This window comes from Solanum dulcamara, chromosome 5, assembly GCF_947179165.1.
Source record: "Solanum dulcamara chromosome 5, daSolDulc1.2, whole genome shotgun sequence".
NCBI classification, from domain to species: Eukaryota; Viridiplantae; Streptophyta; class Magnoliopsida; order Solanales; family Solanaceae; genus Solanum; species Solanum dulcamara.
Window position 1 is genome coordinate 18,547,719 of NC_077241.1, and position 20,171 is coordinate 18,567,889.

Consider the following 20,171-nt stretch of genomic DNA (forward strand, 5'->3'; position numbering starts at 1 on the left):
GATGGACGAATTTGAACTAGTAACAGAGAAACGATATGAGATTATATACCCAGAGTATTATAAGATACATTAAGGAAATGGTAACAAGGGCTTAAGCAAAACAAGAAGGATTAGCTAATTGTTAATTGACGACGCACTCTAATGCCACAGCTCTTCAATATAGAGCTAATTAATGAGAGGGAAACTGCAGAATGGCTATATGGGCTAGTGGGCGAGGGAATTTTGACACCACTTGGTAGCCAACTCTGAGGGCGAAAAAGCAGGACCCAAAAGATCGAATGCCAGTTAAAGTTCTGAAAAGAGTCAAGAAGGACTATACGAGGCTAATGGAAATTATCAACGTCATTATGAACCTATTTTGTACTCTTTAAGAGTAGGCTGCTATATGGTTTATTGTGAGTAGGCGAACGAATTAGCTCATTTGCTTCCAAGCAAGACCACTTGTGCCGCTAGAACTAGGTGAAGTTATATGACAAGAGAGTAGTAAGGTTCCGTGAGGTTTCCTCATCTAATATCCCAGATAAAGGGACTTTAATTATAATTAACGTCTTGAGATCAGTCCAAGAAGAGATTAGGAGCACAGACAGGTCTTAGTACCGCATTTCTCCCTCGAGATACTAAACAGACTGAGCGCACTATTAGACGCTAGAAGATATGTCACAAGCCGGGAGATTAACTTCGAAGGTAGCCGGAATGATTATCCATCACTTATCAAGTTGCCTACAAGAATAATTACTACTCCAGTATTCCAATGGCCCCGACATGATTAAGCAAGCTATTGATTAAAAGCCCAGAGTCGGCAGAAATGATATATAGATAATCGACATCGACATACAGAGTTCAAGTTGATGATTGGATGTTCATCATAGGGTCACCTAGAAAAGGAACTTGACCCAGAATATGTTAGACGGTATCAGGTTACTCATAAGGTGGGCAACGTGGCTGGTAAGTTAAGCTTACCACCTCATTTGGAAACTATACGCCTAGTCCATCAGATACTGACGAATCACCCAGGGTATATTCCATAAATGAGGTCCAGTAGATGGAATCCTATGAGGAAAATCCTACCACCATCCTAGATCGGCAAACTGGAAGATTGTAGACTAAAGACGTACCTTCCGTTAAGTTACGGTGGAAAAACCAAAACCAGAAAGAGGATGATCAGGGAACTGAAGAGAACATGAAATATAAGTATTTGCACCTATAACCGATATTTACAGGTAACCCCAATTCCTGAAACACGTATATGAAGTATTGGTATGGAAGTATGTGTTAAGAAAATAGCAAAGAATCTCCCTACGATTTGTATAAGGTGCTAAGAGAAGTTTTGCCTAACATTCGAAGACGAATATTCTAAAGGGGGGAAGGGTGTTACACCCCACCCTTTTTAAACTCGGAATGTCTCATAAGTTCCTTGGACATTATCATGTGAGCCGGATATGCTACGACACTATCAAACGGCTCTAAGAAAGGGAGAATGTGATACCCCATAGTAGAGAAGGTTGGAGATGAAATCATAAGAGTCCAGATGGAATTGGAGGCCAAGTAATGGGTCGTAGGACTCGAGTTACCAACATAAGCTACTAACTTGGAAGTCTTACATACTTAAGCTATTGGAGTACGTACCAAGCTTGCGAAGCATGGATTACATAGGCTCTTAAAATGAGACGAGATTACGAACCCACGGGGAAGGGAACAAGATGAAATGAGGAAGCCAATAAAAGAGTGACATGTGGCAACACCTCAAGCAAGGAGGTGACCCACCCGCCTGCTTGGGGGTGGGGGTGGACCCCACTGCCACATGGCAGCCCCTAAGTGGTTGCATAGATTTGGTGGCCCAATCACGGTTGGACACGTGTTACCCTAGGGGGATGACACGTGTCACCCCCATATCCACCCTATATATATGTGTATTGTGACTAATTAGTTCATTCTTACCCAAAATCATTCCAAAAACATCAGCAGCATAAGGAGAGAACGTGAGAGAGAAAGGCAGCCATAGCTTGGAAGTTTAAACGTAGGTTTTCTAATTTTCTCTCCGTGAATTAATTATATACGACGTTCCTAAAATACATGGAGGTGTATATATGTATGTTAAGATGCTTACGGAACCATATTTTCAGTTCTTCACTTGGAAAACTAAGAGAAACTTAAAGGAAAATGCTAGGGCATAAACCCATTTTTGGAGGGGACAGTTGTTAGTAATATTGGTATAAATTCTTTTGTATAGCTTAGTTTTGGGTGATTCAATATGTTTTGGAAATTTATTTCATAGTTCTATAACTTTTATTTATACTTTCAAATCCAGTTTTGCTTTTATCTTCGCAAAAAAGGGTGATGAAGTGGAGAGAAGGTACTGCCCAGATTGGGTTTTGGAAATCCTACACGGACAGCTGTGAGTATTTTGGTCATATATTTTCCTACAAAATTGCTGTAGGGGTAATTCAAAATTTTTTGATACCTTGATACACATTTCTATAACTTTCATTGAGGACACAAATCCTGTTTCCCTCAATTACCCCTCCGAAACTAAGCGACAATATAAGACAGTGGGCTGTCCAGATTTCACATTTTGGATAGTTTTGGCAAGTTTGACAAGTTTAACGTAAGGTAAGACCTTTCCTTTTAAATTGGAGTTTATGGTATGGTTATATGGTGTATTAAACCCCTTGTATGCTGCTGGAAGTTTAAGAATGTCGTAGAAATGCTCGACGTTCGAAATAAACTAAATTAGAATCGCTATAGTTAAATTGTCGTCGAAGGATAGTGTTGTTCGTGTGAGGTGCTTCTTCAGGGGTTTGATGTGTTGTTGCAGGGCCTAAATATGTTCAAATGTGGGTTAGGGTGCTGCTAGTTGAATCCACACGACCCCTCGTTGCGTATAATGAAAGGCGTTACAAAATAAAGGCTAGACGCCCTATTGTGCTACCGTATTTTTGAATAAGTCGTTTGGAGTTTATGTTGTATATTATTGGTCTGAATTGATGCAGGTTGTTGTTGTTGGTTGGCTGTAGGTATTAGGGACCTAATTAGAAATTTGGATAGGGCATATTATAGGGGAGGTGCTGCCCAATTTTCGTCGACGCCTTAGCGAATAACAGAACTAGTCGGGGAAACGACTAAGGAAATAGATTCCATTAATACTAAGATGTAACCTAGGGTGCTGGAAAGTAAAAGGCGTTGATATTCATACTACTTTCATGTTGAATAGGTTCAAAGGACGGCGAGGCAAGCAGGATAAGGAATAATTCAGACAAGGTATGTAAAGCTTTCTCTTGGCATGTTTTGGTATAAGTTCATACAACTATCTTTCTTTCCTTTTGGCAATGTTTAGCCTTAAGTGGATTGTTTATGAAGTGCGGGGATAATTTCATTCCCAGGATTCCAAGTACGCCTCATAACCCCTACCCACTGCTCAGTATTAGAGTTCCTGTGAAGATTAAGTATTGCCTAGTAGGGCTTCTATATGTCAGAATGTAATATATGGGAAGCTATCTCTCATTTTCATTGAGATGCATTTGATACGAAAATGAGATTACGATGCCATAATGGTTCACCGAGTCCCATGAAGGGCCGGGTACGAAATATGTATATAAAGATCACCTGAAGGAAAGTACAGACCATATAGAGCTTGTTCTCTTTCTTCTTTTGGGCATGTCCTTGACTTAGTTATAAGTTGAATCTGATCTGAACTCCGAGGTAACTCCATTCTTAAACATCTCTTAATTACTTCTAAATATTGAATTCCTATAATAGTCGAACTGTTTCTCTGGAACTCTTAAGTGAATAGTCTTACTTTGGTATATATCTATGAACCTCGAGATATAATTAGTGTAGCCCCTAATGGCATTTAGAGGGCGGCTAGAATGACTATACTGTTACTCGAATTCTTAGACAATAACTTAGTCCTCTTATATAGTTGAGTCTTGGATAATGATTTAAACTGTGTTTGGTTTCTCACTACTCTACTCGTGTATACTGTAACACTTCTTCTCTGAGTCCCGGGCTGGTTAATCGATTCGTGCAATTCACTACATTGTTCACCGAGTTCCTCACTAGAGGGCCGGCATCTGTACGTATATATATGATGGCCTGGGGCCTGATACTGATACTATAATGATGGCCTGGGGCCTGATACTGATACTATGATGATGGCCTGAGGCCTGATACTGATACTGATACTACATATATGATTCACCGGACCCCTGCCGGGGCCGGCTATATTGAAAATTTGAGCATGCATGTTTTTGTGATTCATAGAGTACTGGTACATGTTCCTGATTTGACGTTTTATACCCTGCTTCTCTACTTCAGATATGCTTCCAGTTGTATCATGTTATGTTTTACATACTCAGTACATATGTCGTACTGACCCCCTTTCTCGGGGGGCTGCGTTCATGCCCGCAGGTACAGATACAGGTTTTGGGAGTCCGTCAGCTTAGGATTCTATGCAGCTCAGATGGGAGAGGCTCCATTATATCGGGGCATAGTTTTTGGTATTGTCTACTGATGTATAGAATTATTTTGTCCATTCGGGGGTACAGCGGGGGCCCTGTCCCACCATATGTTGTCGTTTATATTCTTAGAGGTCTGCAGACATGTATATGTGCAAGATTATAGAAAATACAACTCCTGCAGAACCCAAGAAGTTTCAGCTCAAAAGGATAATTGGAGACGTTAGTCGAGCGACCTTGAAAAAGTTAGCCGACTTAAGTCGCAAGATGGAGCATTTCACAAATTGGAACTTTCAGCTTATGGAAAAGGCCTCCAAAAGTTGCAGGATTACAGAAAATACTGTATTTGCAGAGCCCAAGAAGTTTCAACTCAAACGGATAATTGGAGACGTTTGTCGAGCGACTTTGAAAAAGTTAGCCGGCTTCAAAGCACTCTTGGAGGTCCTTTCCCTTTTGTTAGCTTGTGCAAGTTCTTTCTTGTTTTTATTTGTTGGTTTGTGCAGATACACCACAATACAGAACCTGGAATGCTTTAACAACAGTAACAACAAGAGGAGACACACCAACAGCAATTGTACTTCCAATGTTTCTGCTGTACAGCACTCTTGGAAGTATCCTGCAACTTTGAGCCTTGTGTTGGAATTGCAGCATATGAGATTGGATTGCCTGCACCAACAACTACCTTTATACCTGCAACAGCTCAACAACATCACATGTAGATGCTACAGCAGCAGCAACTACATTACAGAGATGCAGCAACAACAACATAAGAATGCTGTAGAGATGCAGCACAGGAATCAGCAATGGGATTTCTCCTTTAGTTTATCTATCTTGTGCAGGTACTCTGAAGAGATGATCCTGATCACAAGGAAGGGTCTCCTCTTGGGAGTAGCTAGCAACAACAAGCGTCTTAACCCCCTCTACTATGGAAGTAACATGGAGCTACCCAAGGACCTGCAGCAGCCTATGACCAAGCCACAACAGGGTATGATGTGCAGGGTGATTGGGATCATGTGGACCTACACCAAGGCCTCCAAAGCTTGCAGGATTGCATCAAATACTATAGGGGCAAGGCCCAAGAAGTCTCATCTCAAACGGATAATTGGAGATGTTAGGCGAGCGACCTTGAAAAAGTCAGCTGTCTTAAGCCTAAAGAGGGAGCAATTTGCTATTTGGAAACTCCAACTTGTGCAAAATGCCTCAAAATCTTGCAGGACAAAAGAAAAGCATGTTTGTGCAAGTCTCAAGGAGTTTCATATCAATCGGATAATTGTAGACGTTAGGCGAGCGACCTTGAAAGAGCAAACAGGCTCCAAAACACTCTTAGAGGTCCTTTCTATTTTGCTAGCTTGTGCAAGTTCTTTCTTGCTTTTGTTTGTTTGTTGTATTGTTGCAGGCTACTGGAGTGATACATAAACATGCATTAACAATAACTACTTGGAGGACATCAAAGATACAACCACCAAATCAAATAGAAACTCCAAGACTGCTATAGGCCCATCCTGGTTTTTCTGTCTTGTTGGCTGGTTGTTTTCCTTTGATGGTTTTTGTGTAGGTACAACAGCTAATGGGTCACCTTGGCAAATAAAAGGCATCAACATAGAGACAGCAGCCTTCCAAGATAGGACCTCACCAACACATCAGCTCTCCACCCATGCCAATTCCTTGACTGCAATACCTGCAGCAGATCCATTGCACCCCAAAACTCTTGAAGCTCCCTGCTCTTCTAATTGTTATGTGCAGGCACATAAGGTACACAAAGTCTCAGACAAAGGGAGACAACATCCACACATACCATAGCCTACAGCAACACCATTCCAGATCAGCAAGACAACTCCCAACACATGGAAATCCATCCAGCAGACATCAAAAATGAATCTTCAATTCTATTTTTGTTTTCTGTTGTATGTCTCTATGTGCAGAAGCTACATCACAGCACCAACAGCTACATGACTGAGATGCAACAGGCTGCAGTCACTACTAGTAACAACATTATTGGAGATCCTTGCTTGGTTGATTACTTGTGCAGGGTCACAAAGCTTCAAACAAAAGGAGGCAACAGCCATGAATGCAGGGGACTCACACCTGCAGCAGCCCCCTTGCTTCCAAGCTTCTTGGAGCACCTCTTTCATCAAAAATACCAAGGCTGCTGAATGCTCCAGTTCCATATACTTCTCCTCTTTTCACCCTCCTTAGCTGATTATCAGGTTCTTGATGGGTTACATAGTTCCTTTGGATTTACTTGGTACGACAAGACTAAAAAGGGCAAAGATGAAAAGAATTTTCCCATCCCATGCGAGATAGAAGTTTCGTATACTTGTTCTTCTTCAATGTAGTTATGTCTGATTTGTAGCATATTTGAATAGGACTAGTGTAGGTTACTTTCTTATTTTCTCATGGAAGGGGAGAGTCTCCCTCATTTATGCTTTTTTAGTCGATTTGTACCGGGAGGAGTCCTCTCATAGGTTTACTGCTTTCTAATTATAGTTAGCCCTTTTTGTATTGGGGATGAGTTAGCCGACCTTAGTAGGTTAGCCGACTTATCAACCAACATAGGATCGGAGGTAAGGTTTTATGTCCCCCTCCTTGTACTTTTACTTTTGTTATCTATTTTAAGGCTTGGGGGTGCTGCTCAACCCCTGACTGTGCACGAGAGGTGGGAGCCTCGTGTAGGGTCTGTTCCCTTAAAAAAAAAAAAAACTAGTCACTTTCGGTGGTTGATAGCATCATTCTTGCACATGAACTAGTCAAAACTTATAGCAGGAAGAATGTCTCACGTGTATGTATGATAAAGGTGGATATCTTTTATTATATTTATAGAGAACGTAACAAACTTGCAGACTACATAGCTAACCTTGCTATTAACTCTACTGAAGAGAAGATATTCAGCTCTTTCCAGCAAGTACCAACACTTGGAAGAAAAATCATAAACATAGAAAAAGCACAGATCCCTTCATTAAGACTTTGCACCAAGAGAATCAAACATGCACAAACAGATTAATAGGTGCGGTGCATACAGGGAGATGCTTCTAAGCCACATGAATATTTACATGCGTACACTTTTTTACAGCTGCTAAGTCAGAGATTCTAATCGTTGTTAGCTCATAAAAATCATCACCAAAATCAAACCCTTGGGGAAATGAGCTTTAGACTACGAATGGATACCTTCATGTGCTACTTCTTCAGACAAAAACAAGCTTTCTCCTGAAAGGATAAGGAGATGTTAGATCGGAGCTTAACGAGGAAAAGGAGAAAAGAGGAATGAAGATACCTTGGTCTAGTGATGACATTTTTTGTGTTAGTAAAAGGAAAGGCCGCATGAGTAGAGGAGATGGCACCACCCACAAGAGAAGAAAACGGAGAGTAGGGTTACACCGACAGTAAGGCGGAAGCATGGCAGAAGAAGAAAAGAGGCATATGTACTATGTGAAGGCATCAAAGGGGAGAAAGATACATTTATATAGAGAAAAATTTAGGAAAGTGGGCTTATCTCCAATATAATTGTGAACTTGGGCTGGATGTTTTTTTGTTGGCTTTTGATTTAATTAATAAAATGTCTTAACAACCACAAAAATTTACCTTAAAAAATAATAAAGGTTGATATCCAAAAAGCTTATGAATATTGTAGATTGGAAATATTTGGAACAAGTAATGGTAGGCCTAAGGTTTCCTATCAAATTCATCAGTTGGGTGATATAATGTGTAATCAATGTCTCCTTTTTTAACTTGATTAAGGGTAATCTTACCAAACCATTTGAGGAAACCAGTGACTCAGGCAAGGGGGCCCAATGTTCCTTTTTCTTGTTTGTTGTAAACATGAAATATTTAAGTAGGAAACTGAATTACATAGCTCATCAAAAGCAATTCAAATGTCTTCCTATATGTAGCAGACCCAAGATCACATTTAAGCTTTGTAAATGATCTCCTAGTGTTTGCAAGAGGAGACCTATTATCAATATAACTTCTCCATGAAGTTTTTTCTATGTTTACAATTGCTTCAGGATTGCAAGTCAATTTGCCTAAATGAGGTACACATTTTGGAGGGGTCTCAAGCACAAAAATGTCACAAATCCAATAGACTTTGGGATATAGCCATGGAGAATTGTCATTTAGCTACCTTGGTGTACTATTGTCCTCCAAGAGAATTATCCGGGCAATTATTGATTTATCAAATGGTAGAAAAAAATATATTCTGGGACAACCAAATAGTTATTCCATGAAGAAAAAATTCAGATTATTAAGATATTGATTTTGGGGGGGTCAAGCATAATGGGCACAATTATTTGTGATACTAAGGTTATCCAAACCTATTATAAAAGCTATATATGGTCTGGAGCGAATTTCATAACTAAGAAGGCATTAGTGTTGGAAAAAGATGTGTACACCAAATGTTATTGAAGGGCTAAACTTGATGAATCTAAAGTTATATTATGTGTCACAACTCAGCAAGAACTAAAGCATCATTACCTTATGGTTGAAAATCCAAAACAGTCTATTCACAACAAACAAGTTGCATAAATGGAAGATGCGTGTGGATTATATATGTGTTATGTTCAAGATGAAGAAACAAGAAACCATATGTGTTTAGAGTGTATATTTTCCAACTCACTATGGGAGATACTACTTCAGTAAATAACTATAAATTAGCCTCTAAGTGATACTTGGACTGCAATGCAATAATGGATCATCCAGAAGACTAAAGAGAAAAGTCATCAGGTTCATGTGTTAAAATTAGTGTGCACAGAATTAATACATGCAATTTAGAAGGAGAGGAATATCAGAGTTTTTAAAAGCATGATGTCATGCCCCAAGAGGGTACCCTAGGCATGACCGACACTTGAAGACCATTGCTGGTTCACAAGCAAACCACTTGGTCGGATCACACATTCAATCAATGAATTTAAAAGACATTCAAGTGGACTAACCAAATCAACATTTCGAGAAGAATAATGTATTTAAAACAAATCTCAAATCAACTCCATATCATAAGAATAGCTTTGAAAACCAAAACATCTACTCGACACTATCATCAATCTGTGTATGAAGCCTCTATCACTATCAAGAAGGTGTCAATGACAAGCTCATGGCTACCCCAAAAAAAATACTCAAAATAGAAAGATAATAACTCAAGAGTGCCTCTGGATGCATGGAGAACTCACCAAAAGCTGAGAGTAGAAATGATCTTCAACGATACGCTTGTTGAGGATCTCTAATACTTGTATCTGCATTATGTAACGATGCAGGCCAAATGGCGTCATTACATGGAATGTAAGAGTATGTAATATAGCTGAAAGGAAACTTACTCAAAGATATTCAACTCAACTCAATAAAGATGCAAGTTCAAAAATATGCAATGTCTTTCAATTGATTCAATCATAGTTTTTCAAATCGACTCAATCATATGCAGTCTCAATCATATCAAATCATTCATTTTGTATTATTGTTAGAGAGTTTCTCTAACCGACAACCATCGTTATATGAGCGAGTGATGTACAACGAAGTGGTGTCATTGCCACACCCATCCAATACTTTGCCAGGATAAGGACAAATCACTATCATTGGATCCACAATCAATCAAAGTCCATCATTTTGGGACTTAGGAGGTTTAACCCTCCATCCTATGCTAGATATGTAGCTCATGGGATTTGAGCTATAACTATACTCTTACCCAAATCGGTGTTCAATACTACTCTCAAAATATATGTTGCTCATATCTATCAGGTAAAATATTCAAATCATCTCATCTGGTCATTGGACCCTTTTCAAAACTCAGTCTCATCTCAATTCATCATGTTTTTTCATTTATAAAAAAATATGCTATCAAGCTCAATCAAATATACTCAAAACTCTATCTCAAACAATAATTTACACTAGAAATACTCATGTTCAAAATAATAGAAGTTCAAGAACCTTTCAAACTCAACTCATGCTCGACTCATGCTTATTTAAGATTTTCACAAATCATGCTTTAAGACTCAATAAAATCATGAATGACTCAAGAACTCAATTCATATGAAAATTCAAACTCATTTGAAATCGATGCTCATGCTCAAATCATCAAGTTTTTTCAGTAAAATAAGCTTTCAAAATTATTCACATCCCATCAAAACTCTTTCTCGATTTAATCAATCATGTTTGACCTTCATACTCATTTAGACTCTATATATGTGTGTGTATAATATTAGTTCAAACTAGCCTTGGAGGACGTGCAGGAATATTCTGAGAAAAGGACTTCTACGATTCGTAGAAATCTCTACTGGTTGTTGAGTTGAGTCGTAGCTACTGGTCCTGAATTTTTGATATGGCAGTGTCTGGTAAAACAGTCATAACTTTTTATTCCGAAATTCAAATGAGACAAATTTAGTGGCGTTGGAAAGAGGATTGAAAGACCTTTAATTTGATAGGTCATGAGTCATCTATTTCTTTATAATCTAGAAGATATGATTGTTTGAAGTTGACCCAAGTAAAATCTTTTACCGAAACTCAATCAGTAAAGAAACTTTCAATTCGACTTTGTGCTAGAGGATCCTTATGAACTTAATTCATCTCCAAATCTATTCTCACACTAAAGAATTAACCTCCACAAATGCACACAATTATGAATCATTCGATACAACCTCATACCCATACGAAGAATGTCTCGATCTTAGTTTACAAAAATTTTGGAGTGTTACACATGAGTCCCCAATGGAAGATATAGAACGAAAGTTTCTTGTGGTTGTTCTGTTAGCGCACTGCCTCAACCAATCTATTGCTAGATAAAATGTAGCTTTTAGTTTTCTGAGTTCATTTAGCAGGTAACTGTTGGTCTTTGAGATGGCTAGTTGGGTAGTTGTAGCATAGTTTGTAAATACCCATTTTGGTGATTAATAAATTACTAATTATAAAAATAATATTTTTTTACTCATTAAGTAACAATATGACATTTTTGCATCAAATTATTCGGGTATTTTGAGACCAAATTATAGGGATAAATTTATAACAAACTATTAAAAAAATGATATTTTTGTTTAATTTCACATAATTTTAAGAACATTTTTTAAAATCTTTTTTTGGGAAAAAAAATGTTAGAGAAGGAACTAAAAATGTACTAATATTTCAACGTGGAGAAGTATTTTATGAGAAATAAAGGGGATGACCTTACCTTTTTGTGTATGACATTACACATTACATACTAGTGCTTTGCACCCCTTATCGTCTTGTTTCCAGTGCAGTGAGTGGGTATGGAGCTTCAGTTTGCTTGCCCTGCTAAGCTATGCTGCTCATCCACCTTTGTCTCATCCTATTTGATGAAAGAAGATGTTAAACCACGAGCTTTGATTATCAGATCATCGACTAGTACTTCACAAGGGCTCCAGAAATGTTCAAAGAAAAACCTTTCTCGTATACTTAGAACAGAAGCCGCTATTAGAGATATCGAGAGGAAAGCGAACTCAGAAAAGTACACTAACCTTTGGCCCAAGGCGGTTTTGGAGGCTCTCGATGATGCTATTAGGGATAATCGCTGGGACTCGGCTCTTAAGGTTGCATTCCTTCATCCTTCTGCTTCGAATATAGCTCCGTAGTTACTTCATTCCTTGTTGATGATTCAATAAATTTTCTATAGGCATTGATAAGGATAATTGAATGTATTGATTCAAAAGAAAAGAGAGAAACAAATTGAAATCTAAAAGAAGAGAGCTTTGGAACTAAACTAATGTAAATTCAATTCAGTGAATTGAAGGGAAAAAATCCAATAGGAAGAACCTTAAAACAACAATTCACCCTCCAATTCCTCAGTGGAATAAACTGTTTCAGATTTTTTTTTCATTGTCCTGATGAATTCTAGAACTACCGAAAAACACACAACTATCGAGCTTAATAGTCATTCATTTTTGTTGTTATTTCTCATGGTTTAAGGTTCCTTGTGTCTCCAGCATTTATGATTCTGATTCATGTGAGTCTGAAACAGACCATTTGTTTACCATGCCAGTAATTTGAAGCAGTGGTCTTACTCGATTGCTTATCTAGCAACAGGAATGCTCAACGAGACTTGGCAATTGTTTGATGAAGCATTCTGCTGTTTCAAGAACATAAACATACAACAATTACAGATATAGCAAATATTACAAAATTCAGATACAGATGAAATACATTTCATTCTTTCTCAATTCATAGTAAATACAGAAAATTACTTTCTAATCCCGCCTTTTGTGTATCCTTAATTTTCATTCAATTCTGATGATTTAGATTGGCCGTAAAATTCCTTCTCTATTGCTTCATTGTATCAACTCGTAAGTGTCCATCAAAATTCTTATTCTTGCATCATTGACATCCCCTCATTCTTCATGCCCGTCGCAGTGCATTCCTATCAGCGTTGTTGATTTAGCTTCACCTGTGCAGCAAAGGCTATATCCTAAATTTTATTGTCAGATACAGTTTTCTTGGTTATAAAATCAGCTAATTTTCACTTTTAAATAGTGAAACTGATCATGTTTTGTCATGCCTTTTAGTGAATTGGAAAAAATTTCTAAGACTGGCTTGAAAAGCTTCTCTTCAAGCCCCTTCATTGCAAGCCTTTCATAATTCTTCTAATCAAACTCTTGATCACATGCTCGACTGGAATGGAGTGGAGGCTAGAAAAATGGGTGAACTATTGTGTGTTTAAGGTTTAATATTTTAATTCTAAACATGAAGTCATAATTAGTATTTCATTCCTTTGGGTTGCGTTGTTTTTATTTATGAATCTTCCGTTGCATACACATGTTTAAGTTTATGTCCCCAATAGTTTGGACTGAGGCTTAGTTGATTTTGCCTCACCCAGAAGCCATTGTAGTTGTTACTGTGTTCCAAATAAAACTGTAGGTAAAACTCGTATTTTTTGTTTTAACAATTTTTCTGACAGAAATGTGTTCTTACTCCTAGATTTTCGACCTTCTTCGCAAGCAACATTGGTATGAGCCAAGATGCCATACATATGCTAAGCTTTTGGTAATGCTCGGCAAGTGCAAGCAGCCAAATCAAGCTAACTTGCTTTTTGAGATTATGCTAGCAGATGGGCTTCAACCAACAGTAGATGTTTATACTGCACTTGTAAGTGCATATGGTCTTAGTGGCCTCCTTGATGAGGCACTGCGAACCATTGATGATATGAAATCAGTTAGTAATTGCAAGCCTGATGTGTATACTTACTCGATTCTTATTAAGTGCTGCACTAAAGTTCGTCGTTTTGATATGATTGAATACATTTTGGCCGAGATGGTGTATTTGGGAATTGAATGTAGTTCTGTGACATACAATACCATAATTAATGGCTATGGTAAAGCTAAGATGTTTGAGCTGATGGAAAGCTCCTTGACCGATATGATCGAAAGTGAGACTGCCTTTCCTGATGTTTTCACCTTAAATTCAGTAATTGGGTCCTATGGCAGCTGTTTGAAACTTGAGAAAATGGAGAAGTGGTTTGAAGAATTTCAGGTAATGGGAATAAAGCCAGATGTTATGACATTTAACATTCTAATCAAGTCATATGGAGGAGCTGGCATGTATCAGAAAATGGAGTCTGTACTTGATTTTATGAGGAATCGGTTCTATTCTCCAACAGTTGTGACTTACAATATCATCATTGAGACATTGGGGAAGGCTGGCCTCATTAAGAACATGGAACAGTTTTTCCTACAGATGAAGCACGAGGGGGTGAAGCCAACTTCATTCACTTATTGCTCTCTTGTCAGTGCTTATAGTAGAGCTGGACTTCTGGACAATGTGGATTCAATCATGAGGCAAGTAGAGAATTCGGATGTTGTTCTAGATACTCCTTTTTTCAATTGCATCATCAGTGCTTATGGTCAAGCTGGTGATATAGAGAGGATGGTGGCATTGTTCTTGGAAATGAAGGCCAGAAAATGTAAACCAGACTACATCACTTTTTCTACCATGATCCAGGTGTACAATTCACAAGGGATGATCGAAGATGCAAATGACTTGAAGACTAAAATAATTACTTCTTGTGGTAATTGTACTATCCTGCCTCTGTTTCTCCTTGTGCATATCATTTTTTCTTCATAAAGTATGATTCCTCTCAGACTCGCAGTTAGTAGCATAAAACCAGCTATTTAAGTTAGTTCCATGATATTTCTTGCTAAGTGCAGATAATAATGAAGGGCAGTGGTATTCTCTAATAAATCAGCGTTTATTTTTCGCTGTGTGTACTAAGTTATCATTCAATTGACGACTTGATATTGACACTTTGTTGTTGCATTTTCTTAGAATCAAATGAACTGATCAGCAGCTAGTACAATCTATCTGCTACCGAAGGAAACTGTTCACTTGGAATTCTGTTCATCAATGTCAATTTTGTGAAAGTGGGCAGACTGGTATCTGCATGTGAGTTTGTAAGTGTGAAGGTCTATTTTCTCTTGTTCACTGGCTCTGAGAACCCATCTTTAGTCATTAAATGGCCTAAAACTGAAAGGCTTTCAAGCAGTCAAAGTGGTGAGCCAAAGTAGAAGGGGCTTCATGAACTCACACATCTTTCTTTTGGTTTGTAAGACCGAAGAGTTAACTTATTTTAAAATACAAATTAAGTTTCTCTAACCCCCCCCCCCCCCACACACACACACACGCAGAGAGAAAAAAAAGGGAACTAGTATCTCAATTGATGCCCTGACAGAGATCCTTTATTAGCTATCTATTAAAATGCATGCATTTGCCAGAAGATAACTTTAATGTTTTCAGAATAGATTCATGTCACCTGCTTGCCTATTATGAATGCATTGGGTGGAACAAATCCACCGGGAGCTGTCCTCCATCTGTTTTTAACTGTTTTTGATACATCCTCTCTTTTTGTTTTTGGATGTGAAATATTGTCGCTCCTGCGAATTCTCTCTCTCTATACATATCTATTTAGTTACTTACTGAGAAATGACATATCTATTTGAGTTGGGGTACTTCATCATAACAATGATATCTGTTTGTGTAGAAGGATGATATAACGATATGTAACTCAGATGGCATGGATCCAAGGAGAAGAACATAGTGAGTCTATTTGCAACAATGCCATATCTCTTACATTTTTATGTTAACTTTTGAAGGACTTAACCCACAAGTAGAGAGATTTGTAGTTTCCGAAAGCTCTTGCTAGGGAATAGTTTGGTTCAACTTCTCTGAGAAGCTTTACAGTTTGTTTTCCTGTGTATGCTATTTCCCTACTCTTTTTTTCCTGAATTGGCATATGTGTATACACAGGTAAGAGAGGAAGCAGTTAAAGTTCTGTTGTTTACTATGTTCATGAAACAGCCAAACTGTGCTGTGCTGTCTGAAGTGCAACATCTGGATTCATCTTCAGTTGAAAACCTCAGCGATGCTTAGGTGAATGAAGATTTTTACAGTAGTGGGTGATTATGGTGGATGATTAACTCCTTGGTAACATTGAGGAGTTACACCACTTCAGCTGTCACTGTGGTGTTGTCTATTGCAGTTCTAATAGTCATGCAGCAAGGCCTTTTTCCCTAATGAGAGCTGACTCAACCATGCATGGGTTTTGAACATGTCAGTGATGTAACTGGACTTCTTTCAAAAGAGCAAACCCATGGTCGGAGCATTATTAAGACACTCCCTGATTCTTTCTTCTAAATCGGGTTGTTTTACCTCTTACTGGTTGCAAGTCTTGATTAACAGATATATAGAGCAATGTAGTGTAAGATAGTTTTACCGTTTTCCAGCCCTTTGTTTTATCACTTGTTACTGGGAAATGAATTACAATATATGTATTGCTTTTTCACTTGTTACTGGGAAATGAATTACTGTACAATATATGTTTGATACTAGATGTGAAAAGCATGTGTTATGAGTGGGCCTAATAAAATATCATTTAATTTTGGATTGATCATAAATTTTATGTTGTGTTTGCAAATCTCATCTGATTTCCATCATCTTCTACAACTCGGCAACTGGGGCAAATTATTACCCCATAACATTGAACTGAGCTATAATACAATCTGCATAACAGAATAAAAATTTAATTACTTATCACTTACTGTATAGAAATTTATAATCAACTAATTTCATGCATGTTTAAAAAGAAAAAAATATATTTGTACAATTAGATTTTTAGATCTTAATGTGTGTCAAAACATTAATACGAGATTTGATTTATTTATTTATTTTGTTTTGACTATGGGATTAGCAGAATCTAAGCTTGCTTGAGGAAAGCATTGAGATCTCGAAGTAGATTTTCGACTTCTCCCTTTATTTCAAGAATCAAATCGGCGTTGTCAATTAATAGTTGCATCAAATTTTCTACTGAAAACTTCACTGCTACATCCGCCATTGCTGCAGTTCTAGCTTGTTGGGTTTGGGGTTGTTCACTGTGCAGCTTTCATTTTGAATGCACCCATCTGTTCGATAAATTGTCTAAGAGGAAAAGGAGCTTGTTGGTAAGCCGATGTGAACGGTAACTCCGATGTGAACAGTACTCCGAAATGAACAGTGTTTTCCGACGGCAACCAGGTTCATTTCAACTGGAGTTGGTACCTCCGGTTTCCATATCTTCCCATATCTATTCTTTGTTCATACACTTGTAGTTACATTTTGCTGACTTTACACCTTTGAATAATTTATTAGTTCATACGCGTTTTCGTGGCTTTGGATAGTGATGATAGACTAGGGTCATGTTCTCGCTCAGGGACGGAGATGGGGACGAGGGTAAGGAGGGGTAAGTGGGTTAAAGGAGCTTCTAGACTGAGAATAGGTTCTTGGAACATTGGGACGTTAACGGAAAAATTCATAGAGCTAGTTAAGATTCTAAAGAAGAGGAAAATTAATATAGCTTGTGTCCAAGAGACCAAATGGGTAGGTTCTAAAGCTAAGGAGATAGACGGGTATAAGCTTTGGTTCTCTGGTAGATCGAAGTATAGGAATGGGGTAGGCATTTTAGTAGACAGTGATTTAAGGGATCATGTGATGGAGGTTAGGAGAGTCACTGATAGGATGATGTCGATTAAGGTGGTCGTTGAAGGGATCACGTTGAACATTATTAGTGTTTATGCGCCACAAGCGGACTTAGGCGAGGAGGATAAGAGGCGTTTTTGGGAGGATTTGGACGAGTTAGTGGGAGGCATACCGCCTACTGAGAAGCTTTTCGTGAGAAGGAATTTCAATGGGCACATCGGGTATGATGATTTGCATGGAGGCTTTGGCTTCCGGGACAGAAATGGAGGAGGAGTTTCACTTTTGGATTTCGCAAGAGCTTTTGGTTGGTGATAGCCAATTCGAGTTTTCCAAAGAAGGAGGACCACTTGGTAACCTTCCGTAGTTTAGTGGCTAAGACTCAGATAGATTTTCTACTCCTTAGGAAGGATGATAAAGGTCTGTGCAAAGACTGTAAGTTCATTCTGATCGACAACCTTACAACCCGACATAAGCTCTTGGTGATGGATTTAGGGATCAAGATGACGAAGAAGAAGTGGGTCGGGGATGACCGACCTAGGATCAGATGAGGGAGTTTGACCACGGCTAGTGCCCTGGAGATGGGAGAGAAATTGAAGAATATGGGAGCCTGAGATAGTAGTAGGGATGCGAACAGTACGTGGGATAGGACGGCTAGTTGTATTAGGGTTGTAGCAAGGGAAGTGTTGGGAGTCTTGACAGATAATCGTAGTCGGCATCGAGGGGACTGGTGGTGGAATGGAGAAGTGCAAGGGAAGGTGGAAGCAAAGAAGATGGTGTATGCCAAGTTGATAGAAAAAAGGATAAGATGGAGAACTGGACGAATAGGGAACTTTATAAGATAGCGAGGAAGGAGGCGAAGTCGGCGGTTTTGACAAAAAAAATGACAACTTTTGAACTCCTTTATGCTGAACTAGAAGAGAAAGACGGGGATAGAAAATTGTTCAGGCTAGCCAGGGCGAGGGAGAGAAGGGAACGTGATGTGGATCAAGTGAAGTGCATTAAGGAAGAGCATGGAAAAGTATTGGTAGAGGAGACCCTCATTAAACAGAGATGACAAATATACTTACATAAACTCTTGAATGAAGAAAGAGACAGAGAGATTGTGTTGGGAGATTTGGAACATACAGGGAGGTGTCACAATTTTGGGGGTTGTAGGAGTATTACAGTCAAGGAGGTTAAGTGTGCTGTTTGTAGGATGCGCTGGGAAAGAGCAACCGAACCTGATGAGATTCCTAGGGAATTTTGGAAGAGCGTGAGCTTGGTTGGTTTGGAGTGGCTGACTAGGTTATTTAATGCCATCTTTAAGACGGCAACGATGTCCGAAGAATGAAGGTCGAGAATAATGATCCCCCTATACAAAAACAAGGGGGATATCCAGAGTTGCAACAACTATAGAGGTATCAAGCTTCTAATTCATACTATGAAAGTGTGGGAAAGAGTGATGAAGATGAGGGTGAGGAGAGGCGTGTCTATTTCAGAGAACCATCTCGGATTTATGCCGGAACGCTCAATTACAGAAGCCATCCATCTTATGAGGAGACTGGTGGAGCAGTATAGGGAGAGAAAGAGGGACTTGCATATGGTATTCATCAACCTAGAAAAGGCTTACAATAAAGTTCCACGAGAGATACTATGGAGATGTCTGGAGGTTAAAGGTATACCTGTGGCGTACATTAGGATGATCAAGGACATGTATGAGGGTGCCAAAACCAGGGTAAGGACAGTAGGAGGGGACTCAGAGCACTTCCCAGTTGTGATGGGATTGCACCAAGTATCAGCTCTCAGTTCATTTTTATTTGCCTTGGTAATGGATGGATTGACACAAAAAATTCAAGGTGAGGTGCCATGGTGTATGCTTTTCGCAGACGACATAGTCCTGTTCGATGAGACTCGTAGTGGAGTTAACGCTAAGCTGGAGGATTGGAGACATACCTTGGAATCTAAAGATTTCTAAGCTGAGTAGGACCAAGACAGAGTACTTAGAGTGCAAGTTCAGTGAGACACCTCAGGAGGTTGGCGCAGAAGTTAGGCTTGGAAAAGTAGTTTCAAGTACCTTAGGTCTATCATGCAAGGTAGCGGGGAGATTGAAGATGATGTTACACACCGTATTAAGGTAGGGTGGATGAAATGGAGGCTCACTTCTGGTGTGCTATGTGATAAGAAAGTGTCACCACAACTTAAGGGCAAGTTCTACAAAGTGGTGGTTAGACCGGCTATGTTATATGGGGTGGAGTGTTAGCCAGTTAAAGTTTCTCACATTCAAAAGATGAAAGTTTCCGAGATGAGAATGTTGAGATGGATGTGTGGGCATACCAAGAGCGACAGGATTAGAAACGAGGCTATTCGAGATAAGGTAGAAGTGGCTTCGGTGGAAGACAAGATGTAGAAAATGCGACTGAGATGGTTTGGGCATGTCAAGAGGAGAGACACAGATGCCCCAGTGCGGAGGTGTGAGAGGTTGGCCATGGATGGTTTCAGTAGAGGTAGGGGTAGGCCGAAGAAATATTGAGGAGAGGTGATTAGACAGGACATGGCGCAACTACAGCTTACCGAGGACATGACCTTAGATAGGAGGGTGTGGAGGAACCACATTAAGGTAGAAGAATAGTACATAGTCTCATTATTCTCCCTTATTAGTAGACGCATTAGCGTACTATAGTTTCTTGTGCTCTGATTTCTATTATTATCTATTACTTTTGGTACTTTGATTACTCTATTTTATCTGTGTCGCTCTCGTTATTTGTTTTTCCATATATCGCTTTGAATTTCTTAGCCTTATCTAACCTC

At 38.9% G+C, this 20,171-nt stretch overlaps 1 protein-coding gene across 6 annotated transcripts; it reads left to right on the forward strand.

The window, feature by feature from the left end:
- Positions 1-11,599: 11,599 nt before the first annotated feature.
- Positions 11,600-16,261, forward strand: LOC129889073 (pentatricopeptide repeat-containing protein At3g53170). 6 transcript variants are annotated; one of them, XR_008766789.1, is made up of 5 exons: positions 11,600-11,977; positions 13,359-14,445; positions 14,703-14,827; positions 15,415-15,470; positions 15,681-16,261. XR_008766789.1 is itself a non-coding variant. In XM_055964193.1 (4 exons), the coding sequence occupies exons 1-3, from the start codon at positions 11,678-11,680 to the stop codon at positions 15,420-15,422; spliced, it is 1,395 nt and encodes a 464-aa protein (XP_055820168.1). In that variant the 5' UTR covers positions 11,600-11,677; the 3' UTR covers positions 15,423-15,470; positions 15,681-16,261. The 6 variants fall into 6 exon arrangements, 3 of the variants coding, with proteins under 3 accessions (XP_055820168.1, XP_055820167.1, XP_055820166.1); XR_008766790.1 differs by having other exon boundaries at positions 14,703-14,819; XR_008766788.1 differs by having other exon boundaries at positions 14,703-15,470.
- Positions 16,262-20,171: the final 3,910 nt, after the last annotated feature.